The following is a 25824-nucleotide window of genomic DNA, read 5'->3' as shown; positions in this document are numbered from 1 at the left end:
AATACTTTCTAAGTCATGATTTTAAAGTTTCTGATGCACATACACAGCCTCAAGAATTTCAGAAGTAAATAAGGCTTACTTAAGAAAGCTCTGAAAATAAAGCAGGCTTAAAGTTCTGAGATTTTGTCATTTACTGCTTATCACACTGAAGGTCATCTCTGAAGCCATTAAAGGCAGAACAAAGAACCTGAATCAATTAGTCTGTCAGTAAAAACTCTGTCATTCTCTCAAATCTTAGTGATTTCTGCATTGCTGAGCTCTATCTTGCCTTTAAATTCTCGAGGCTAGGAACTTCTCTTCCTACAATGACAACCTTGTAAAACAGAAACTAGTTTTAATAAACAAAGTAAAATTATTTGTTATCTTACAAATATATAGTGGATAACACAACTAAAAGCACAGCACTATATAAGGAAAATGTTGCAAAAAAGAGCAAACCAGAGATACGAACAGCCAGATACTGTTTACATTCTGATCTAACGTTTACTCGTAGCTTGAAAAGAACTTGTGAGTTTTTGGTTATCTGACATTATCATTATTATTATTATTATTATTACAAATGAGAAGTCAGCAAGCAAAATATATACTTTACCTGTTGCTTGTTTAGATGTTACAGCTCTAGCCAATACTGTGCCTAAAAGTTTTGAAACTGCTAACTGTACATCATAGTTGGAACCTTCAAAGGATTTAAAACACAGGGTCACAACACTATCTAGGTCTGTACTCCACATAAAAACTGCTTCATTCTGAAGTTCAAGAAGACACTAGACAAAAGAGAAAGAAAAATCTTTAAGGTAAACTTTTTGATATAATTTGAAAAAGCACTCAATACAGATCTTAGCTTGCAACATAATACACAGAGTTCTCCTTAACAAAATAAATATGGTGCTTCACACCAAAATGACTGCAATTTTCGCTGCCAAGGCAATGTTTAAGAAAGTAATATAGATAAGCAAACAATATATTTAGTGCTGTGTTTATCATCCATTAAAATAGAATTTTATTTAGGGAACTTACTTAAAAACAATTAATTGAGCACTTTACCTTTGCAGCAGCACAGCGGACTGCCATGGATCGATCTGTCAAACATGACCGGGCAGCTTTGTAAATATCTCGGTGACATGGGATAGCAGCAGCTCCTAAACCATTTAATATATTTTGTAAACTAAGCATGATTTCATAACGACCTTGAGACTAAAAAATGAAGAAGATAAAACGTTAAAATTGTAACCCTAAGCTCCTTGGAAATACAAAACGCTGACTACTGAAACAGGCTAATTGGATCTTTTTTACTGCTCAGAGATCTATTTATGCTGTAGTGAGTTAAAACAGATAACTTGATCTATAACACTATAGCAAAGTGAAAATAATAATTCTGTGTTCTACCTGAAAGTACCCACTGGCAGACTAATACTGAAAATATGAAGTAAAACCCAGAAAAACAAATGTTCTCATTAACAAAAGCAATTAAATATTCTCATTTATCAGGTTCTTTCTTGAAAGCAGCTTGAAAATAACTATGATCCAATCTTTTATAGTCGTAATTCTTTACATTCTGTAGTCCTTTTTAGAATTTAGACATTGATGATTTTTATCCTATGACTTTCCACAAATTTTTTCATATACTGGTATCATGCAGTTTTTCCTATTCACTGGCCCAGCTACTAACAGTAAACATTATATTATTTTTCCAGTCTTTTTAAACATGCTGTTCCAATACCTCTGCATTCTTCATTGCTTTAAGCACATTCCCAACGGTGTCAGTAAAACTGTTTCCCAAAATTCTTCCCAATTTTTTGTATAAATAGCCCAAGCATACCACCGCAGCACTAAAACAAAGCAAATCCAAAAATGCGTGAAAATGAATGCAGCAACAGATGAAAAGGATCAAAAAGACTGATGTAATCAATGGGCAAACAACAAAATAAGTAAATAGAATGTCCCAGAAATGTAAGTGGATTATTAAAAGGAAAAAAAAAAAAAGGTCTGTGTGTGGCACACACTCACACTCTAGGAGAACTAAGGATGCTGGAGTTTAGAAAGTAACTTAGATAATACAGAAATTCAAATAATACCACCTACCAATAAATTTTACTACAGAAATCCTTTTTCATATCCACTTTTAAGCTTTATATATACATTCCTAAATAAGCATGCCCTACATCAGGCAGTCTGTGATACTGTGTGGGGGTAAATTCTCCCAGAAGCAGTCAGAGACAGATTTGTTCACAGTTTAGAAAGTCAAAAGAAGACTGTTAATGCTCCAGGACTTAAGACTCTGGCATCTAAGTATAAGAATAAATAATGACAAAACATCTTTAAGAAATTTTCTTAATTTCAATTCAAATTTCAAACCCATGTTCTTTTTGTTGCAAAAAGATTCTGTAGTTAGTTTCTGGGTAAAACAATGGATAACTGGAGTCTGTATGTCCTCTGCCTACAGGCACTTCCTTTAGCAAAAAACCAAAAATCGCTAAGTACTGAGCAAAGAAAACAAAATAATAGAAAAAAAATGTTTAATTACAGAATGGTTTTCCTTTGAAAAACTATTTCAGGCAAATATTTTGGGTTCTTTTTTTTTCCTTTTTTTATTAACAGATTTAAACTAACCATACTTATGTGATGAATGCAAGAAGAAAAATGACATCTTTAATCAGCTTTCTGCTCTTTGGTCAAACCTGCTGAATATTCAGTGACACTGTTCAGCACATCATCAAGAAAACAACATTAACTTATTTCCCAATTTAACTCAAACGTTAGGTAAGTAGTTCTTAAATTCCATACTGAAGACCTTCTCAATTAGAAAAGCTTATTTAACAATCATTCCACAAGTAACAAAACACAATAAGAAAAACAAACCCAATAATCTCATCTCTTATCACACCAAAATCCTCTTTTCCTTGAAGACACATTTTTCATTATTGCTTTTGTCCAACTTAGCGCAGACTGACAGTCTCTATGTAATTTTATGCCCAAAAGTAAAATTTAAAACTGCAATATCTAACTACTTTGATGGTCATAGGTCTCGCCCTTAATTAGTTTTAAGCGTGTGTCTGTACAAACATTTCATGTTCTAATCCAAGGAAGGAATATTCAACAAAAAAATTTCCTCAATTACTTTATTATATTATGGAATAACTTGCAAACTCTTCCACATGACTGGCTGTACTGCTTTTTGCCTGAGTATTTGAAAGTTTTCATCAGTTTTGAACAGAAATTTCTAGGAACAGATCAGCAATATCACACCAGGAGTGCCTGGAGCCTAACTTTGCTAGTAAGATACATTACTCAAAGCTATTTGCACAGCATGTCTCTCATTCTATGTTACACAGATATTACCCTGTATCCAAATCTGACTTTGAGGTCAATTGCAGATACATAGAAGTATCTCAGTTTGTCACTCTTCTCCAAAGCCAATGTTTTATGTATATTTCTACCCTTTATTTCTTACTCACTCTATCTATATACTGCATTGTTAATACACAGTTGTGTTTTACCATCTCCACCCTTATCTTCTATTTTCTTGAATACGGTGAAAGATATACATTGTCACAGGCATGAATGTTATTCATAGTGTTTTGGTATCCTCTTAAGAATTGGTTTCACATCCTGCAATAGCCATTAAGGTTCCTCCACTTTGTTAATGAAGCTTCTGGTATTTGTTTACAGACATTTCAGATGTTTCTAACCAACTGTATCCAGCTCCCCAGTTGGATTACGAGGTATACCATTAACTGTATTTTGTAGTTGGAGTTGTATTAGTCTGTTTTACTGTTTTTCTCTGCAATTTTACTAATTCCTGTTTTTCAAACCCCTGCCAATGATACTTTGTTACTCATTGCTTGTATTCTCTCTGGCCTGATTTTCAATTGTCTGGCTGATACTTACCAACTGTCTCCTATTATTTTGGTTCCTGCTGCACACATACAGTACTTAGTATCACCACATTCTTTACTTCAAATTTTATCCTATGGTAGTGAACTCAGATTTATCACGCAGTAGAATTTTTTCCCCTTATTAATGTCAAATAAGTTTAAAACATTCTGTATCTTTTTTGTTAAAAAAAAAAAAAAAAAAAAAAAAAGCTTGTTTAACTGGCTGTACAGCATGAGTTCATGAGTTCTTCTATCTGACAATAGGTATTGTCAGCTCTCTTTGTCCCCTTACTGAACAAAATCATAAGGAGTAAATTGGTCTCAGTTCCCCTTATCACCTTGAGGAATACTATGATCATTCACAGTTCTGAATGACAGTGTATACATACAAGTTTAACTCAAATGTAACATAAGTAGTTTTTACTTACTCACTCACTCACATTCCTAAGTAAGTTAATTTAGATTTGCTTTCAGATCACTCTCAAGGCATTTTTTTTTCCAGCAGATACAGCAAACACTAAACATCTTGCTAGGTCAAATTTGGTCTAACATATGCAATCCAGGCTAAATCACATCAGCCACCAAGTTGCCCAATTCAACTGTATTAAAAACTTCAAAAATAATCAATCACCTTTTAATGTGATTGATTTTTCAGTTATGTTTATGTGAATCACAACAAGAAACTTCTAAATAAGTAAGAATAATATATTTTACATTCTCAAGGCCCATTTATATTGTAAAGTGTTACTTTATTTACAACATTCAGCAGAACTTAACTTGCCAGCAAAGACACACAAAGTGATATACAAAATGCTACACAGGTACTAAACCACTCCTAATTTTGCCCTGAAGGCAATTTGAATTTGTTTGCAGTTTTCAAATTAGCTCAGTTCCTCTTTGTAATACTCATTCTCTGAAAATTTTGAGATGTAATATTGAAGAAAAAATTACTCTTTAGAACTGGATAATGACGCTAATCACCCATGATAATGACGCTAATCAAGGGGCCTCCTAAATCTTCTGTGTTACATGATACAAAGCACAACATGCAGAAATGGAAGATCATACGCTCCCCTACCTTTACCTCTTTTCAGGTGTATCTCTCTTTGCTGTCATTACTGGATTTGAAGTCTAGGACTAAAATATATACATACATATACTTACAGTTTTGTAGGCAGATAGCTTGGTGAATCATCTTTACTCCGAATGAGTTCATTGCATTTGTCAATTGTTTGATAAACAGAAAAAGTGTCTCCAGTGCTATAAAGTACAGCTAAATTCTTGGCAACAAGCCGTCTGGTAGGAGGTCCTGGTGAGGTGTTTAATAAAGAAGTCAATTGTTCAACCAGTTTCTTCTGGTTTTCCCTAATATCAGCCTGCAAATCAGTAAACAGTTAGCTTTCAGTTAAATTTCAAAGTTAGTTAAAAATACTTAATGACAATTCTCTTTAATCTTTTCACCTAATTTAATTATTACTATTCTGATACTCTGACATTCTTACTAAAAATAAAGTTTTATTCCATCTTTCTACTGAAAGAAAAGTAATCTGAAAAATATGATTATATTATTCTTACATGCACAAAGAAATAATATTTTTCAGGGCACAATTCCTTCCAGAACCATTTCAAAAATATTTTCCCTATGGCACTGGAATAATTGTATCTTGCTAAAACAAAAATACTATTTCTTGCTTGTTTTATGCTTTTTTTAAGCAAAAATATAGAGAGTAAACATTCATAGAAATATAAATAGCAAAGCAGAACTTCAGCAGAGTTTCAAGAAGCCTGAGATTTAAACAGAAAAATATTTACCTTATGTATTATTTCCAAAAAAATTTTTTTTGGAGGGGGGGGGGTTCTCAAAAAAAACAAAGGAAAAAGAAAGGAAAGAGCCTGGCACTACATTTATTTAGTTTAGTACAATTAACATAAATAAACAGCACTATTTAGACTGGTTTAGTGTTAATTATCTACATATCCAACTTAATAGACATAAAACAACAGTGAATCAAAGAACTGGAGAGTCGAATGGACACAGATCTATCATCATATGATTAGAAAAATAAAAGGAGAGAGAGAGACAGATGTTGCACCCTTTTTTGCTAGAAAGTTATCAAATAATTATGCCATGATAGCATAACTGCCATGGTTGTAAAGTCTCGCAGTAATGATTGGTTTCAGAAACATCACTTAACAGTAATTTCTCAAATTCCTTTTACTGGACAAGTAGCTCTCTCACTTGAAAGCTACTGACCAAAAACTTTCAATATTTAAAAAGCACTGCTAATACTTAACATACTTTCACTGCATGTATGTAGAAGATAAAGCAAACACAAGGAAGCTATACTGTTCTTTGTTTCTAAACAAAAGAACAAGTAAGAGAAAACTATAATACATTTTCTTTCTTCTCAAGTAGCATTATACTTACTCTGTTAGTCACTGGTAAAAGTTTTTCTAGAAACTGTAACCATTCGAAAATGAACTCTGCTTTTTGAAATTCACCAAGCTGGTTATATGCTTCTTCATTAAGTAGTAAACTGTGAGCTAACTCCATTCCTGGGGAATTTCCCTACCGCTCTTCAAACATCACAGGATTAAAAAAAACACAGAACTGTGTTAATCAGTTAGGTTTTCTTCCTCATTAATACTTGGTGACGGAATCAGAAGTTTGAACTTCTAGATAGAAAAAGAGAAAAAGATAATAGAAAGTCAGCAATCACACGATATTCATGCTTGGCTTTTTAAAAATAAATTTTCTAAAGAAAACTAAAAGATTTTTTCCCAAAATACATCAGTTTTATTCAAGTGGCTTTAGCAATACTTAAGGGCCTTGTAAATGAAATAACAACAATGGTATTGATTTAATATGCCAGTTAAAGTCAAATATATTTCAAAATGCATCAGATAGTGTTCAATGAACACTTATCATTTTTTCTGCATCTTTTTTTTTCATAATAAGAGGTATGCTAGTACCTGCTAAAAACATCTATCCAGAAGTAAAGACCAACCAGCCCCAAACATAACGAATTTCATGAACTAGAATTAAGTGCAGTAATGGAAGTCACCTAAACCTAAGAAGCCATGTTAATTATATTCCAAATGTAGATCAATCCCCGTCCACAATTATAAATGCTAATACCTTATCCAACTGCTTTATTTATTCTCAATATTAAGTTTCAAAAACTAAAAATTCAATAAAAGGTGTTATATTTTATCTCAAATTACTTCAGGGATTCCCATATTAGAGACAGAGATAACTAAAAGGAAATCAAGATGAAAAATATTTCTAAAGATAGCTTTTTTTTTTTTTTTCCATTTTAGTGCTACAGAGCTTCAAGCTACAAAATATGCTTTCGACTAATATTCAGTAGGTTTCTCAAACAACAACAGCCAAGGAGAATCTGGTAAAATGCCAATCATATTTTAAACTCCCAAGCAAATTATTCTTTCTGAAAGGTCATTGAGACTGCTGAACACACATTTTTCCTATGTAGTAACAATATTATAGTGTAAAATGATCTATCAAACAGTAAATTGGCAATACAAAGCAATGCTAAATAATTCAGTGCTCTGGTTGTCATCAAAAGCACAGCAGAAGGTTACCTTCATTGCTCTCTACACATTTTTAACATTTTTATATAAAATTTACTCACAAAGGAAATTAGTCACATCTAATTTAATATAATGAACTGTCATTTTAAATTTACCTGAAATAGTAGACAGTTTGACAATGTATCGCTCTATAAAATGACAAGTAGAAATAAATATACATAGGTAATTATACCTAGATATATTTAATTCGCTTAGGTACATAGATGTTCACAATTTCCTAGCTATCTCACTCCAAGAACACACACGCTGTAGTTAACTTCATCTTCCTCACATTTTTCTGTGTACTACAGAAACTGTAGGATTACATATTTCATTGCATATTTGAGTAGTTTCACCACTGTAAAACATAAAAGCCACATGTACAGGTCACACAATCTTCTTTTTTCTCATCCAAGGCATGTCTCCATCTCCAGTATACTTAAATCACCTGCCAACTACAACAGATTCAAATTACAGAGTTAAGATTACAACTCATAGCTTTTTTCAAAACTGAAAAGAACCCAGATGGATGTCAGACACTGGCATTTGACTTACCTAGTGGGAAATTTCTCCTCATTGTAAAAACTGTCTCTCTCCTCTAGGTTCTCCAGGTTGGATAAAGGATGTCAAAAATACAGCTTCCTAGAGTTAACATAAAAAATAATTTAAAAAAAAAGAGACATAAATATATGTTCTACAGAAAGCAAGAATACCAAAATCTTGCATATTGACATTTTATCAGTTAGTAACTTTCCAAAAGGTACAGAACTGGAGCTCTATAAATATTATTGATTCTTTATATATGCGGCATTTCAATTGGGTAGACCCACTATATTCACCATACAATTTGATTCATTTTACTGCTGCAGCCATCCTTCTTGTTTCTATTCTGTTAACTCAGATCAATTCTAAAATGAAAAAAGTGCAAATTCAGACGTATACCATACTTACACCTTTCTTAGAAGGTATATCCAATGCTTTTATACGACCTATGTTACTTTAATATATCTAAAAATGGATATATGCAAAATATTCAGCATACGAATGTGGAATGCTATCATGAATTACTATGTCCTTGTCATTTAGTCATAAACTATTCTAAATGTCATAGCATTCATGTCTGAATCAACATCCACCACAGCTGGCAAAGGGGATTTGACTATTCTGAAAAATCCATGCACAATACTAAGGATACAACAGGATAGCAGGATTATCAATCCTGAGGTTGATCTAGATGACCTCCTAAGGACCCTTCCAACCTGGATGATTCTATGTTTTATCAACTACTCTGCTTATTAACCACATTGCCAATATATAGGAAGTTTCCTGCTAATCAGTAAAGGTATAGGTTTAAATTGTTATATCAAAGGTATTATTGTAACATGTTTCTAAGTGTGATACTTCTACCATACAAGTGCACATTTGCAAAAAATACTTTAGGATTTGAGTAGTCTAAATCAAAAAGAGAAAAAAAAACATTAAGGTGTTGTTGGTAATCTTTAGAATGAATACTTGCTAACACAACTAGAAATACTAACTTTTCCAAAAGATTGTATCAGTTCTGAATTACAAAAGTTGACTGCTCAAGATCAAGATTCAGTTCTGTGAAAATGAGTATGCCGATATGGCAAACAATTGCAAACGTGATCTTTTCAAAGTCAGCTAACAAGACCAGCACTGGTTCCATGAAGCTACGTACAAAACAGAATACACTCCACCCTATTCAGAATACCTACTGACCTTCCTTTTACTGAGTTGTAAGCCTGTACGTCATGAATATTTATGAAGCTTCAAAAATAATTAAAAAGGGGCACAGGTGTGCAACTTTTTAAGAAGAAAGAGAAGAATGTACGGAAACAAATTTCTACCGCAGCATACTGGGTTTGCACTCAGACTGGAGACCAGCATATGGTGCTTAAGTGACATGCATAACAGAACGTAAGCACAGAATGTGGAGAGGAGCTGGGTTTGATTACTATTAATTATACCCTTGTTGTACATATAAAATGTTCTAGGCAATTTCTAAATGCAGAAAGAAATATCAAACCTGATTATGTACAGTCCAGGCATGGATGCAAATCTACTCTACTCAGAGGCATGACACAGCCAGGTGCTGGACTAGGCAAGCATGATGCAAGACATCTTATTCCTGCCATTGCTCGTAGGGCAGTTTCTTGGGCCCCCTGACCCACAGGTAAATTGATAAAAATACAATCTAAAAAGGAAAGATGCATGCATATTCATTGTTAAACCTATGTTTAAACTTGCAGAATTATCTGATAGTCCCTTGACACTCCTATTTCCCCCTCCTGTTATTTTGACCCTTCTCAATCCAGAAAAGAAATCTGCAGAATAAATGTGAAGTTTTATTGAATCAAACACAGATCATGCCATCAATAAAAATAAAAGGGCATACTTGGCTGAACAAGATATATATAGTAATGTAAGATACAAATTTTCTAGCTAGTTTGATGTGACATACTTTTGCTTCATCTTTAGATATCCAAAGAAATTATGAGATTCATTTTCCCACAGTGCTACATCAGCACTTCAATCAAAAATCTCTCTTTTTCACATGAGTTAAGTTTATTTTACATTATATTACGCTGCAGAACTGTCACAAAGATTTATTGGCCAAGGCAGAAGTTGTTCCTACTCATTATTAATGAAATATTTTTCATTTCCTGACTGCTGATTTGGCAAGCAGAATTAAGACTGATTCAGGAAAGAGCTCAGAAAAGCTCTTAGAACAAGCACTAGAAGGAATGCTGTGAACTCTGTAAATTGAAAGTAATATGGGGTGAATCAAACACTAAAAAGGCAACAGGAATTTCTTCCCTGTGAGAGTGACAGAGCACTGGACCATGTTGCCCAGAGAGGTTGTGGAGTCTCCTTCTCTGGAGATATTCAAGGCCCACCTGGATGCAACCCTGTCTGACATGCTCTAGGTGACCCTGCTGAGCAGGGGTTGGACTAGATGATCTCCAGAGGCCCCTTCCAACCTTACTGCTTCTATGATCCTAACAGCAATTTAGTTTCAAAAATTTGCTAAACCACACCAAAAAGAAAGAAAAGCACTTCCTTATAGTCCTTTTCCTTTTCTTTTTGCAATAGCTGCCTACAGTAACTGGCTTTAAAATACAAGAATCAACAGATCACCCATTAAAAGGTTATAACTGATCCAAAAAACAAGCTGAAATTTTAAACATCCATTATGTGCATCAGGCTTGTTCTGAGAGCACTAACCTCCTAGTGCTTTAAAATATAAGGGAAGTACTCCACTGACCATTGTTTTTCACATAAAAGTGAAAGACACAAATCTGAAATTAATAAACTAAAAATTACAGTTATGAGCAGCAGTAGCAACATAATGGTCTACTTTTCTAAAGCTTTATTTTTCTCCCTTTCCTTCCACCCTGCAAACCATTTTTCTTCTATGTTAAAAATAAGATTATCTGCACTAAAGCAGACTCCTAACCAATCTCTCACCACACACAAAATTTTTTTTACAGATCTCTTTTCCCCCCTCAGGTGTTCTCTCTCTCTCTCTCTCTCTCTCCCTCCCTCCCTCTCTTCCCCCCCCCCCCCAAGCAGTTTGTTTCTCTCTGACAAGAGCAAGTGCTGTCTGAACAGCAATCTGACTACCCTGACCTATTCGAGCACAACACTCCACTGGGGATCTAGTACACAATGGTCCTCTATGTCTACTACATAATGAAGAAAAGAAGGTGCTGTAATAACCAATTTCACATTTCTAATTTCATAAGTATTAAAATCATTCTGCATTAAATTTGATACAAAGTATAAATGTAATAAAACTGTGGATCGTTTCTGTCCCAAAGACTAATCTAGCAGAGAAGTAAAAATGACACTATTCTTCTAAGAAATTATCACTATTACTCATTACCAGTATATTCCTAACAGCTTTCGTTGCACCAACAGTACAATAAGTATCATATTCATCACATTTCTAAAGAACAGAACACCACACATTCATCAGCTTCAAGCTGTCCTCAACTGCAAAGCAGCAATATTTTAAATCACTTCAATTTCACGGATTTTTTTTTCTTTAGAAAGTAAGGGTTTTTATCACTTATCTAGGAATGAACCAATAAATTTAAAAGAAGGTCTTCCACTCCGACATGTTTAGTTACAGTCATTAACAATTCTAATCAATTTTACTCTTGCAGCACTGCTTTAAAAGTTTAATGGGATGATCATTACCCATGCATCTCAGCTAACTGTAGGACAAGACAATCAATGCTCAAACCTATTTTAAGCACTTACACATACCTATTTAGAATGTCTTCAAAACAGACAGTGTTTCTATCCAACTCCCTCAGGCTTAATTCTGAGGAAAGAAACTGAGTATGATGTTTCATATTGCTATCTGGGCCAACAACCAACCTAAAACACCACCCAAATTCAGTTATTAATGAATGGAACATATTCCAAAGTCAAAGCTCAATAATTACAGTGTATATCTTTTATGCTAGTAAGCAAACATAAAGAGGCAATGGTGTGTGGAGAACACAAATAGTGTAGGAACAAACTTCCCAAAACTTCAGGAGACCTGATTGCCCACAGAAGAAAGGATTGAGTTCTCATCAGCTGTGACTTAGTCAGGACTTATAATACATACAGAAAGCAGCTAACTTAAATAAGTTCCAGTGATAGAATCTTAATAATTTGACAAGAAATAAATTCTGATTATTTCAGTGCCAAAACCAAGCTGATCTGAACTGTGATTTTAGAAGTTTAAATACTGACAACACTACTGAAGTGGGCATATCCAACTGCTGTAGAAAGCTATTTATTGTTATTCAAGAGACATGGCATATTGACTTCCAGAAATTATTTTCAATTAACACACATACACAAAGTCTGTAATAAAATCTTCAGTAGGAGAGAAAAAGGCTAAATAAAAGTGTAAAATATTAATATCTTAGCATTCCAATATCCTTCATATGGCAAGATCTTCAGTATTAAGCCAACCTATGCCTTTTCTCTACATACTGAAGTCTTAACTACTTCACATGGCTCTACATAGCAAAGAAATGTAAAGTAACTGCTGCATCCCAACATAAACTGTGTACAAAGGGATCAGTGTGTGTTCAGCAGTGTTAGTCATTCTTGCCCTCTCACTAAAGAGAAAAGAGTTGAGAATTTCATGTGCCCTTTCACTGCTTCCTTATATGCTATTTCAAAGGAAATATATGAGCAAATTCAGGGCATTTCAGCCCCAAGAGGGGGAAAAAAAGAAAAAATGAGAAGTTAAATCCTGTGAACACTGACTATTTCTTTAACAGAAGAACTGGTATACTGAATTAATTCTTTAATGAGGAAGACTATGAAGTGGTTATGAAACAAAAACCCGATCTTTAAGTGCATGGACACATGCTTCAATTTATGAATAATGAGTCTCAGCAATATGAATGAAGCTACTCCCTGGCATTAAGTTGATTTGATAGCTATTCATCTGAAATTAACATCCTGCCATAAGAATGTCAGAAACTTTAGTATTATGTTACAGTCAGCAGTGGGAAACCTAAAGTCAAACACGGAGAGGATGGAATTGTGATGACCAACAGCCATTTGAAAGAACAGGTTATCAGAGAAAGCCTCTATAAGAACACAAAGCAGAAAAAGAACGTTAGGCCGTGGAGGAGAAGGTCCGAGACTATAAGATTTAAAGTTCTTTTTGATTTAAGTCTTAACTGCAGATTTTAAGTTTTTTAACTTGAAAAACCTGTAGGAGAAAGTAAATCTCACAGCTGAATACTCATATTTTAACACATGTTCTGTATTATGAAGGCATTCAATTCCGCTACAACTTAATCTATCTTCTAGTTTAAATAAAGACATACACACATTTGTGTCACGTGCTTATTCCAAACAGCTAATAACAATGTGTTTGACTAACAACAACAAAAAATAGCAGATCATTACAACACTATCCATTTTCCCTAACTGTTGATAAAGATTTCAGACTGGGACAGGCTACCCTTACATTACAGATCAGGCATTAAATATCCACAAAAAAACACACAATTCTGAAACCAGAGATGCTGAAACAGTATTTCAGGCTGATTTCTCTATTTCAGGCTGATTACTTAACAGTGTTCTGGAAGAATGCAAGTTGCCCCAGCAAAATTATTTATCAGTGAATATTTGGCAGCATACATGCAGGTATTTCTCAAAGGTGTAATTCAAGTCGATTCTCACATCCATGAACAGACTACATTCCATGTGGACTGGATTGCTCAGAATTCTTGTTAATTTTTCAGCTACTTTCATTTATGTTGCAAAACAAAAAGGCTGTATTTTGGTGTAACGGTTTTGCTAATATAAAGTACTCGCTTATTCCCCTAGGAACAATTCCATTCTCCTGATTTTCCTAGCCAGATGCAAAATACGTATCAAATGTTATTACTGAATTCCAAATTTCAGAAGAATCACCTAGTATCTGAAAAAGTATCAAAGCTTAATAACAATAAGAATCAAAATTAAATCTATAGAAATCCTTGTTTTGTGGTTGCTGTTCTTAAAAAATAGTCATACAAAGAATTTGAGCACTCACAACACTCATACATAAAGCAGATGACATCAATAAGAATTACAACACAATACACATTTACGAAAGTATGAAAGAAATGACAAGACAATGTCCTCTAGAAACACTAAATAATTTCTGTAAAGTTTTGAGAACAAAGATTGACATAATCAGGAAAAAAGAAAAAAAAAAAAGAGAATTGTGCCCAGAAATAAATATGTTTTAGGCATGCAAAGTATTCAACACATTTTTGAAAACTCAGATATTGAAAGACAGTCATTCATAGTGTTTATGGAGTCCCTTTTTTTTCAAGCTTCTTACCATCACTTTAATCTTTATTTCTACATGATGAAAACTATTCCAAAAAAGAAAGAAACATTTACATTCAGTTATTGAGAAATAAAAAACAGCCATTTCCTGAACTACACAGCAGGCAGTACTGGCACTCTCCGTGCCCTTAGCACCCACAACTGAATATTGGTTAGATTAATTTCTGAAATATTAAGTGAAATAATATATTTGGCTCTTTTACAAGGACCTCAGATCATTATTTATTTACAGGCAACCTGAAAATTGAAAATTAATAAATGCTTCTAGTAGTCAGAAAAATAGTAGCATATCCGTCAAGTCTGATTCTGATAAAGTGAGTCAACTGCACTGAAATACACCACACAGAATCCCTCACAGGTGCAGACTCTGCAGGAGTCCTGCCTGGCAGACCCACAAAGCACTATCAGGGCATAAACCACTGATGTACAATCCCATGATGACTGATTCTCTCGATATTTTAGATGTCTGTTTCCCACAGAAAAACTCCAAAACAGCTCAAAGCAAATATAAGTACATAAAGAATCCGTGCTTTTTTGGTTTGTGATGTAGATATTCACATACTACCTTTATTTTTCTTTCTTTAAGTTCCAATTACTTAAAGACATTAAAAACTACAATGGTAAAAAGTGAATACAACAAACAGTCTGAAAACACTTTTGTTAGAAGATATTTCTAACTTCTGCTCAATTAAGAGGTGCTGAATTTTTCCATACAATATCATCCTGCATTGCCTAACAAAGCTCTTCACACGTTGGGGTACAACTTAATTAACTAGTAGTAACTCAGATATTTAACTCACAATTTAACAAAACAATCTTCTGTTCTGGAATCAAACACAAGTTTTTAATATACTGAAAGTACTGTAGCACTAAACTGGCTTCCCTTCCCTCCTCCTCTCCTTTTTATCATGTCAAACTATCAGGAAACAGGAAAAACCTCTTTCCATACATAACCAGAAGTAATCTATCTTTGGTGTCTTGGCTGTCATTTCATATATGAGTTAAGTGACTATATTACAGATCACGATGAAAAACACAGTTTAGGAAAACACCAAAACATGCAATAGAACATGACTAGTTGTGAAGACAGGAAAAATATTTCTGACATGTAAGATTAAAACAGAAGTTTATTACAATTCATGGTCACAGTTATAAACATTTAGCTATTTTAAAAGAAAATCCAGACTTAAAGAAACAGTAATTAATACAAAATTCCAAAAATATCAAAGTTCATGCATAGCAACACAAAGCTAAACTCACTTTATAACATTATCTGGCTTCCTCCTCCATATCTCTATACACTTTAATCTCGTTCTGAATAAAATTGTTAGTTTCTCTTTGCCTCGTTCCAAAAAAATAGCGCTAATGCAGCTTCAGCCAGGTTTTAAATACTCATGCAAAACCTCCATCAGTTGTACTGTTTAGACTTGCTAGTCGTCCTATTTGGATGGCAAGGAATTCAAAACGCAATGCTTACAAAAAATATTTTATACACTAGAATTTCCAATATTGCTACCTCCTCCCTCAAAATATTCTGAAATAAAAAAAATGCATCCTCTTAAAACTTTGCATACTCACTGCAAGTTAATACCAAATCCCTCCCTGCAGTCTTGGTATCTCTATCAGCCTATCCCAAGCAGGCAACCAGCCTCACCGACTTCGCATCCTATTTCAGCTTCAGCCGAAATGCAAATGGATCGGCTGCCGCTCCCACCCCGGCAGGCGACAACATCCAGACAGAACTACGGAGTAATGCGGGTAACTCGCCTTCCTCGTCCTTTCCGTGAAAGGACCTTTCTCTTCCTCCTTCACCGAGTAAAAACTGCCTCCGCAGAAGCAGGAGCCGGGCGGGCGGGGACGAGCCCCGGCCCCGCTCCCCCCGCAGCCTCCCCCGGGGCGGCTCGACCAGCGCGGAAGCCCCGCGGCCGTTTCGCTGACAAACGCCCAGGGCTCCAGCGGGGGGAGGGCGCTTTCCACACGCAAGCCTGGGGCAGCCCCTCCGCCAGGTCCCCGGCTCGCCTCGGCCGTTATGCCCCGGGGGCGCGCCCGCCGCGGGCCGGGAGGCGGCGGCCAGGGCGCCCGCTCGCCCCTCCGTGCCCTCCCTCCGCCTTGGCGACCACCCGCTCGCCTGGCGGGAGGACGGCGCGGGCGGCGCAGCCTCCTCCGCAGCCTGGGGTGCTGGCAAGGAGCGGCCCGTTCCCCACCCCGGCGCCCAGCGCCCACTGAGGGAGACGGCGGCGGAGGGGAGAAAAGCCAGGCCGCCGCCGCTGCCCCCGCAGCGCCCCGCTCCTCTCACCCCTGGCGGGAGAGCTCCGGCACCCGCCACCCCCCGCCCGCTGGCGGCGCAGGACAGGCGCTCTCCGCCTCCTCCCGCGGTACCTGGCCGCCACGCTGCCCGCCGCGCCCGCCCGCGGCGCTCTGCAGGGCGCGCCGGGGCTGCGGCGCTGGCGCTCACCTCCCTCCGCCTTCCTCCGGGGCAGGGCGAAACGACGGGGGCCTCCTGCCGCCCGCCGGCTCGGGGAGCGGAGGGGAGGGCGGGAGGCGGGGAGGGGCCGCGGCCCAGGGCTGTGCAATCGGCTCTGGAGCCATCGAGCGCCCGCCGAGGCAGGCGCGCGGCTCCAGCGCAGGGCGCCGCCAAGGGGCGGCGGGAGTCCGCGCCGCGCCTCGGCGCCAACGGCCCTCGCGGCGCGCGGCCCGCGCCGCCCCTCGGCGCCAACGGCCCTGCCGGCGCGCGGCCCGCGCCGCCCCTCGGCGCCAACGGCCCTCGCGGCGCGCGGCCCGCGCCGCCCCTCGGCGCCAACGGCGCCTCAGAGCCCCTGAGGCAGTGCCGCGTCCCGCATCACCCCTCCTCCCCACCCCCGGGAGGGCTTCCCGGTCCTGCAGCCACCCCGGTGCCACAGGTAGGGGCCGGAGAGGTGGAAGGCAGCGGTGGTAGCTTTATGGCTTCCGAGAAGGCTGGGAATGATCACCCTGTTTATTTATGCTATGCAGCAAAAAGGATTAAACCTATGCCTAAGACATAGAGTCTTCTGTGTTTCTAATACATTTTGTTCAGAATAGGTATTCCAACTGAAGGATTTTGCTACATCACAGGGAATGACTTTCATTCTTGGAAATTTTCATAAGTGAATTCATTGGTTATGAAAAATGATCTGTTGAGGGGATTTTCTTCTCTGAATTTTATCTTCAAAGTTGAAATTCCATCTTCATAAAGGAAAAAATATATATATAACAAGCTTTTGTCTAAAAATAAACAAGCAAACAGTAATCTTGTAGGGTTGTAGCTGATGTCCAGTGACATCTCTCTCTCTCTCTCTCCTTTTTTTTTTTTTTTTTTTTTTTTTTTTTGGTATTCTGCCAGACTACCTAGTAGAGCAAATTGAGAAACAAATATCAGGTTTAATTTCTATTGGCAACATTCAGTTGGGTAGTACGGAGGTTTTATTTCTGCTACCTTCGCTGCTGCTACAGAGCTGATGAAGAAATAATGCCTTCTAGAACAAAGACCAGGTTTGGCTAGACAACAAATCTTAAAGATGATCTTTTGTCTTTAGCATTCCAAGAGTGCAACATTGGTTAAACCGTAGTATTTCTCTCCACAAACCAGGTTCTCTGGGGCCATCTTCTTTGAAGTGGTGCAAGCCTTTGTGAGAAGGGAATAGTGGCTAGGATATGTAAGAGTAGAAGCTGAAATTGTGTCAAGCCCTTATGTAAGCGTGTAAATTCATCTTCAAATAAATTCACCATGTAAAGTTTACACACAGTGTAGTCTTTAAAAGAACATCTGTATTCTGTCACGTGGTTCATACCACTATGATGTATTTCAGAAAGTATTCGCACAGAACCTTGATTATCTTTTGCTACGTATGTAAGAGTACCAGTCTGCATTACCATATATGGACATTTGCTTCAATTTTACTAAATTGTGATACAGCAACATGAGCATTGCTGCAATGATCCTTTACAAAAAGGATTTAGAAATATATGTGGTAATGAAGAATACAAAAGTGCCTCATATGTGAAGTAAGAAACTATTTACATACTATATTTCACAAAAATCAGCTCTACAAACCCCTACCAGTATAAAAGTGTTAACTCTCAGTATTGAAAATAATGTCTATCCCCCAGGAAAGTGTTACTTGCTCAGTTTACCTCATTGGGAACAGAAGATGAGTTGCTGCTGCTCAAAATGAAGTGGTCTGCCATTCATCTTGTGAGAAAGGTCAAGTAAACAATTTATATTCGGAGACTGTAGATGCTATGACATTTCTAGTAATAAACTCTAGAAAAACAAGAGGGACTCTTTCTGACATACCTGAAATAATAGAAAGACCTGGTAATGTTTATTCTTATATTTGTGAGGGGGGAATAGTAGTTAGCTCAGAAACAAAGAAAAAAATCACATCTAGGATATTTTTTAAAGGTGGTAGTTGTTGTTATTACTATTATTTAGTGTGCTGTGGTAACAGACCCCATTCAGGATTTATATACCACATAATGCTAAATGTTACGTAAGCATAGGGCAAGACAAAACATCACTCAGTAACAGAGACAGTCTTGCCCAGTTCTTTCCAATAATGATTCTCAGCCCCCAAAGTTATTGATATTGACCCTAAGTAATGCTGTTTTAATGCCAAACTGATACTAATTAGTTTGAAATAATGAAGAATACTAATGCTGAGTGCTTCTTCCATCTCTGTGTACATCAGCTTTAGGTTTGCTTTGTGCTAGCAGTACTTGATGAAGGCAAGAATCCATAACGATTATTGGATTTATAGCTAATCAGGATTATTTAATATGATTTTTCTCCCCTAGATTGCTCAACAGTGTTAACCATGCACTGATTCAAGTTAGCATCTACTTCAGTAGTAACACATCACTTTTGTCTTTACTCTCATCACTCTGAAATAAAAAATATTCTTGTATACAAGTTTATAGTGTTTGGTTCTAACACAGACAAAAATAGGATTATTAAACGTATCCATTGTATATTAATTCATTTCTGCCTTCTCCCATTAGTCCTGACTGAGTTTCAACAGCAAATTAGTTAATAAAATAAGCAACTGGCAAATAATTGCAATGCACAGAACTACTGATTAGTCTTCTCATTAGTTAGCCTGTTTTGATAAAGTGACATGACAGTTCTGCCATACAAATTTCAGTCATAGTAGAATATCCACACAATCTTGTATGCCTCTGAGCTAAATATTTTCTTATTTATAGCTGTATAGTCCTTGGTGACTCTACTGAAACAGGAAAGAATGTATTCCTTTGAATGCAGTAGGACTATGTATGCATGAGTAAGAGTCACAGGACTAGGGGCTTGATCTAAAGCAGGTGAAACATCACCAAATAATAATATAGCAAACAAAATTAAATTACATCATATTTTAAAATCAGTAGAAAGGAACGTCTTATATTAATTATCACAGAATGTTTGAGGTTGGAAGGGACCTTAGGAGATCATCTAGTCCAACCCCCTGCTCAGGCAGGGTCGCCTAGAGCACATTGCACAGGATCACGTCCTGATACGTTTGAGTATCTCCAAGGAAAGAGACTCCACAACTTCTCTGGGTAACTTGTTCCAGTAGAGAACGAGGATTACTTCCTTTGACCTGCTGGCAACACTCTTTCTAATGCAGCCCAGGATACCATTGGCCTTCTTGGCTACAAGGGCACATCACTGGCTCATGGTCAAATAATTGTCCACCAGGAACCCCAGGTCTTTCTCTGGGGAGCTGCTTTCCAGCAGGTCAGACCCCAGCCTGTACTGATGTTATTCCTCCATAGATGAAGGACCTGGTGCATGCCTTTGTTGAACTTCATGAGGATCCTCTTTGCCAATCTCCCCAGCCTGTCAAGATCCCTCTGAATGGCAGCACAGCCTTCTGGCACATTGGCCACTCCTCCCAGTTTTATATTGTCAGCAAATTTGCTGAGGGGGCATTTTGTCCCTTCATCCAGGTCACCGATGAAGAAGTTAACAATACTGGACCCTGTACTGACTCCTGGGCTACACTGCTAGCTACAGGCCTCCAGCCAGACTTTGTGCCACTGAGCACAACCCGCTGAACTCTGCCTTTCAGCCAGTTCTCAATGCACCTCATTGAGTCTGCCTATGAGGATGTTGTGGGAGGCAGTGTCAGAAGCCTTTCAGAAGTCAACATAGACAATACCCACTGCTATCCGCAGCTAGTCATCCTATCATAGAAGGCTACCAGGCTGGTTAAGCATGATTTCTTCATGGTGAATCCATGCTGTCTACACCTGATCACCTTCTTATCCATCACATGCTTAAAGCTGGCATCCAGGATGAGCTGTTCCATCACTTTTTTAGGGATATAAGTGAGACTGCCTGGCCTGTAGTTCCCTGGATTCTACCTTCTTGCTCTATTTGAAGACTGGAGTGACATTAGCCTTCTTCCAAACCTCAGGCACTTCTCCTGTTCTCCACAACCTTTCAAAGATGATTGAGCAGCCTAGCAATGATGTCTGCCAGCTCCCTTAGCACTTGCAGGTACATCCCATCAGGGCCCATGGACTTGTGGATGTCAAGTTTTCCTAAATGATCTCTAACCCAATCCTTCTCAATCAAGGGGAAGTCTGCCTTTCTCCAGACTTCCTTCATGGGCTCTAGGGTCTGGGATTCCTGAGGGCTGGTCTTAAAAAAAAAAAAAAGAAAAAGAAAAAAAAGGAAGAAAAGATATTTACAGGGGAGAGTGCGAACGCAGTTCCCCACTACCACAAATAATGCAGCTGAGTTCCCAAATTAGCAATAACTGCGTCTCAAATTAACCTCATTGGCTACGATACTGCCACTGCACAAAGCTAATTATGATGTTAAACATTTATCTTTATTTTTGAAATTGTATTAAATTATCCAGTCAGTATACCCACGTAAGTACTGATTCATGCCATTAAGGCCTGATTCTACAAACAGCTACACCATTAGGAACAGACAAGTCACATTTGGTTTTAGTATGAATAAAGTCATTAATCTGCCTAGAAGTGTTGTAACATGTTCAGTTCTAGAACTGCTGTAGCATATTTCTGACAATTTTAAATTAAATGACTGAATAATCTTGGATAAAGTATTCTGAAAAGAATAAACTGCACATTACTGAGATCCAGATACGGATATCCAACTGACTATTAAGGCCTCCCAAGAACCCTTTCTTTCACTGTTAATCCAAACCTATGTTGCAGTACATTTAAAGAGCCTAAGCTCTTTGCCTGCACATTTTTAGGACATACTGACCTAATAGAGCACATACTGTGACACTTACGCAGGCAAATGTAATTAAAGTGAATAGAAAGCCATCTTAAATTTACAGTAAAGAGATGCACAAATATATATGAACTAGAGTGTGACAGGAATGCTATATATTTGTTTTTTCATACTGTGTATGTCATTCCTATTTTAGAAATAATGCAGTGCTGTTTGTAGTGATAAAACACTGTTCATTTGAGGTACTCAAGGTTGTCTGTGGACATTAGCTCAAAACACATTTGTGAGGCAGAAGCTAAGGTAGAAGGGAGTAAAAGGCAAACTCATGCAGCTCTAGCACCTGCATTCCAAAGCAAAAAGAAGTGATTTTCTGCCTTTAGTAAAAAAGAAAAAGAGCACTGATTTTAAACCCCCCTTTCTTCTTTTCATTCTAGTTTCATCTTACAGTTGGAAAAAGTGGAGCAGAAAATTGCTTTGCCCGTAGCCACACACTGGCAAATAATTGGACTAGTGGACAGTGCTGGTTAAAATAGAAAATTTGCAATACTTTCATACTATTCAGGCAGTTATAACTGCTGTTTCTTTCTGTTGTCTACGTATACCATTTTAGCCATATACTGTTTAGCTGCAGTTGCATAGCACTTCTAGCAGCACAGTTCTTGACATATTGCAGTGATTTCGAAATTCTTAGTTGCCTTCTAAGAACTTCACGGAAATATAAAGGAATAAAACATCAAATTCACTAAATTGATAAGAGAAATTCTCAGATTTTGGGAGATCTTTTCCCAAGATAGAGTTTAAGAGAGCAGCTCAGTTTTCTGCTCTTGTCCAGCTACTGTCATCTTGACTTCATTGACAAAGCAGCTTGTGGATCTAGTCAGATCTCATTGTGCTACGCAATGCACTAACACAGCGAGTCATTGTTTTCCTGAATATGCAGTCTTAAGTGGCAATCTGCTAAGGGCCCATTTATTAGACGACAACTGAGACATTTTACACAACTACTTGTTACTATATAAAAACTGTGGTTATACCACACAAAGCAAAACTGAAACAAGAGCTTTAGTCACCTGTCCTTAGAAAAATTGTTGTTACAACTAAAACAAGTAAAACCAAGGCTCCAGGAAGGTCAAGAAAAGTCCAGACAAAGCAACTCTGCTAAGCCTCAGTTCTGAGGCCTTGCAAATTTGGGACAAATCTTTGGCCTGTTAATAGCAATACTGTATTACTGGACTACAGAGCTGCATGGTGCCATAGAGGCCCCAATACAAGTTGCAAAAAATATAACATTAAGATGGCCTATGTGCCAAATTCAGAGACTTCAAAATCTAAGTTTTCGAATTTGGATGGGCATCTGCATACCCATTCTGTTTTAAAGAGCATAGGTAGTCAATTATACAAGTAGAACAATCCATGGGCACCTGCTTAAGGCAATCAGGTAAAATGCTACATATTTTGAGAGCTTTGCTGCAAACAGCAAACCAAATCCCAGATTATACAAAGAAAAAGTAAGGTTTGTTTAACTGTAATTTGGTGAAGAGAAACTCACTGTGCAATAGATTTTCAGAGAGAATAAGCACAAGAAGAGATGTTTATTACCCTGCAATTTTGGACTAATATTTACATGTTGCTTACTCTGTATAACAGCAGAGGTAAAGATGTCTACAAAGGGCATGGGAAGGAAGCAGGAGTACTGCTGACTAGACAATAAGCTATTGCACCTGAACTCGTTAGTTTTATGAGCACAGTCCATAGTCCATGCATGTTCACTGGGTGTGTACGCTGCAAATAAAGATCTGATCTAAGAATTCTTGTGTGATAGTTGGGTCCTTCTCTGGAGGGGAGGCCAGACTAAATTAACATAAGGACTCCTTCTGATTTTTCAGTTTATTTCAAGGAAATCAGAGTATCACCCAACAGATACTCTCTAAATGTAGAGCAGGAAAATTATTTGAATTTTAGTCTAGTCATAGAACAAAAGCTATTTAAAGCGGTGTCACATCATCTGTTTAAGGCATATATTTATGTCAGAAAGATATGAGCATTTGGCTTTGAAAAATAATTTTAATTAATTTTTCATCAGTATGGTCCACCACATTATTCAGAAGTGACTTCTTTCAGTAAATGGATCACAAATCAATAATAAATATAAATAAAGCAATATAAAGGGCTCATCATTCAACAAGCTGCCAATCTTTGCTGTAGCAAAAGATTGCAGAAATTATTATCCCAAGATAGATAAACAAATACATCTAAAACTGGCAGATAAGTAAATACACAAAGATGCCACTCTGTGTTTACAGAAATTCAAGAGTTTTGTCTTATCCTAAGAACTACTGAAATATCTATTTTATATATGATAACTTCATGTATCTTTTTTTTTTATAAGTGACATCAATTCAAGGTAGAGGTCAGTCTGAAGTCTGTTTTACACTATTTTCAACCTCATCGCCTCTGAAATTTTAGAGTACTTGAAATAAAGAGAAGGGGGGGAGGGGGGAGGAGGAGAGAATAAATAAAGAGGAGAGTGTCTTGGTTTCCAAAGATCTTTCGACAGTTCCAGAAGAGCCAGGAAAAAAAAAAAAAAAAAAAAAAAAACTACAGATTTTCTGATAGACCTCAAAGGATCTGTTCTTGAGATCTACTGAATACCTGCAACTCCTCTAAGGTCAGTGAAAAGTGTTATTTCTCAAGATATTTCAGGATTTGACCTACAGTAGAAAGAAGAACATATTTTTTTCCAAGCAGACAAAATCAGGATGAATTTGTATTAGTTATTAACACCAGTACAATCTTATTTAAATGTCTCTAGTAAGAACTTGGCACATGATTCATATTGTATCTGTCATAACTGTTAACTGTTAATGAATAAATATGTAATTTGGGACCTAGCTACTATTTCCAGACCATTTATGTGAATAGTTTTTTTCAACTGTAAGAATATCAATTGCCAGGAATTCAGCATCTTTAAGTATTTCAAAATTACTAACTGTACATTACAGTATGAAAAATCCTACTACACTCTTGTAGCAAAAACTAAGAGCTTTTTATCTATTCAAAAATATGATTCTCACGATATACTTTGAGCCTGCAGATAATACATTCAATTATTTTTATTAAAGGTTGGGACAGAATATTTGTAAATACTGATTCACAATTTAAGATTACATAAGGAAACAGGAAACAGTCCAGTACTTTACATAAAAATTTAGGGCTTACCAGAATCTGCAGGACACATGATCCAGCTATTTTGTTTCCAGCAGCATCTCCTATCAGAGAAGAGCTAAATATACGTGAAATAATTTCTCTGCTGTGGTCTTGTCATGATACATAAGGAATATAAGCTAGTTTCTTGCTTTACAGACTCAGTAGAAAGGTAAAGGGAAGGAATTCAGGCAGGCAGAGAGAAAAACGAGATGGCAGCGTATGTCATACCCATTTTTATTTTTAATATTTTAGTCCTTTTCCTGAAACTATGTTATGAAAGAAATGAATACACAACAAGACCAAGGAAACCAAAACATGGACTAAGTTACAGCAAACAGCCAGCAACATGCAGAGACTCAGGGAGCAAACCTTGAGAAAGCAGTTCGGTACTTCCTTGACTTTAGTCTCTAATGTGCCTCCCTATTTCTTACTCTGTGAGTGGAGGTATACACTATGTTCAATTCTAGCACTGCCTAAAAGCATCTCACTCCTGCAAACTGTGGATGAGGGAGGCAGCCTGTATTATATAGCACCTACTATCCAAGAAGCTAAAAATTCAGTGAATTTTTGCTTCCAGTATCTTTGTGATGTAGAAAATATTTCTGCTTTATAGATGAGAAACAGAAGGACAAAAAGTAAGTGGCTGACTCAGGAATTCAGGAAACAGAATCATACCCACAGCATTTTTTTGTAATCTATAAACTTCACTTCCCTAGGTGTAGTTTACATGCAATACCTTTGTCATTATTTTAAAGTAACCAACGTAAGTAACACCCCGATTAATAAAATTTTTGTAAAAATCCCTTGTGTTAGATGTTTTCTTTGGATAAGTTTTAACAATTATTTTGAACATACATCACGTGAAGATGGATGTAAAACACACATTATTGCAAAACAGTCTCAGAAATCCTTATATTTAATGTGATTCGTGACACCAGTATAAATGAATGAAAGTCTTTCTTACACTGTACCCAACCCATGTAAGTGCATTAATGCTTAGAAATGAAAAAAAAAAAAAAAAAAAAAAAAAGTGAGCCAATA

The 25824-nt window shown here is 37.0% G+C and overlaps 1 protein-coding gene across 9 annotated transcripts in view; it reads right to left on the bottom strand.

Annotated features, from left to right (window-relative positions):
• HEATR5A (HEAT repeat containing 5A) overlaps window positions 1–16858 on the bottom strand; it is a 71573-nt gene extending 54715 nt beyond the window's left edge. For 3 of the 9 annotated variants that reach the window (XM_062577906.1, XM_062577910.1, XM_062577911.1), the window contains exons 1-7: window positions 16804–16858; window positions 8022–8108; window positions 6304–6551; window positions 5040–5251; window positions 1721–1829; window positions 1045–1194; window positions 593–764 (exon numbers count right to left, since the gene is read on the bottom strand). In XM_062577906.1, coding sequence (XP_062433890.1) covers window positions 593–764; window positions 1045–1194; window positions 1721–1829; window positions 5040–5251; window positions 6304–6429 — 769 coding nt within the window. In that variant the 5' untranslated portion in view covers window positions 6430–6551; window positions 8022–8108; window positions 16804–16858. The other 6 variants (XM_062577907.1, XM_062577908.1, XM_062577909.1 and 3 more) reach the window with 6 other exon arrangements.
• Between the last annotated feature and the right edge of the window lie 8966 nt (window positions 16859–25824).

Source organism: Rhea pennata, chromosome 5 (assembly GCF_028389875.1).
Source record: "Rhea pennata isolate bPtePen1 chromosome 5, bPtePen1.pri, whole genome shotgun sequence".
Taxonomy (NCBI): domain Eukaryota; kingdom Metazoa; phylum Chordata; class Aves; order Rheiformes; family Rheidae; genus Rhea; species Rhea pennata.
Note: the sequence above shows the minus strand (reverse complement) of the source record. Positions and strands in the feature narration are given on the sequence as shown.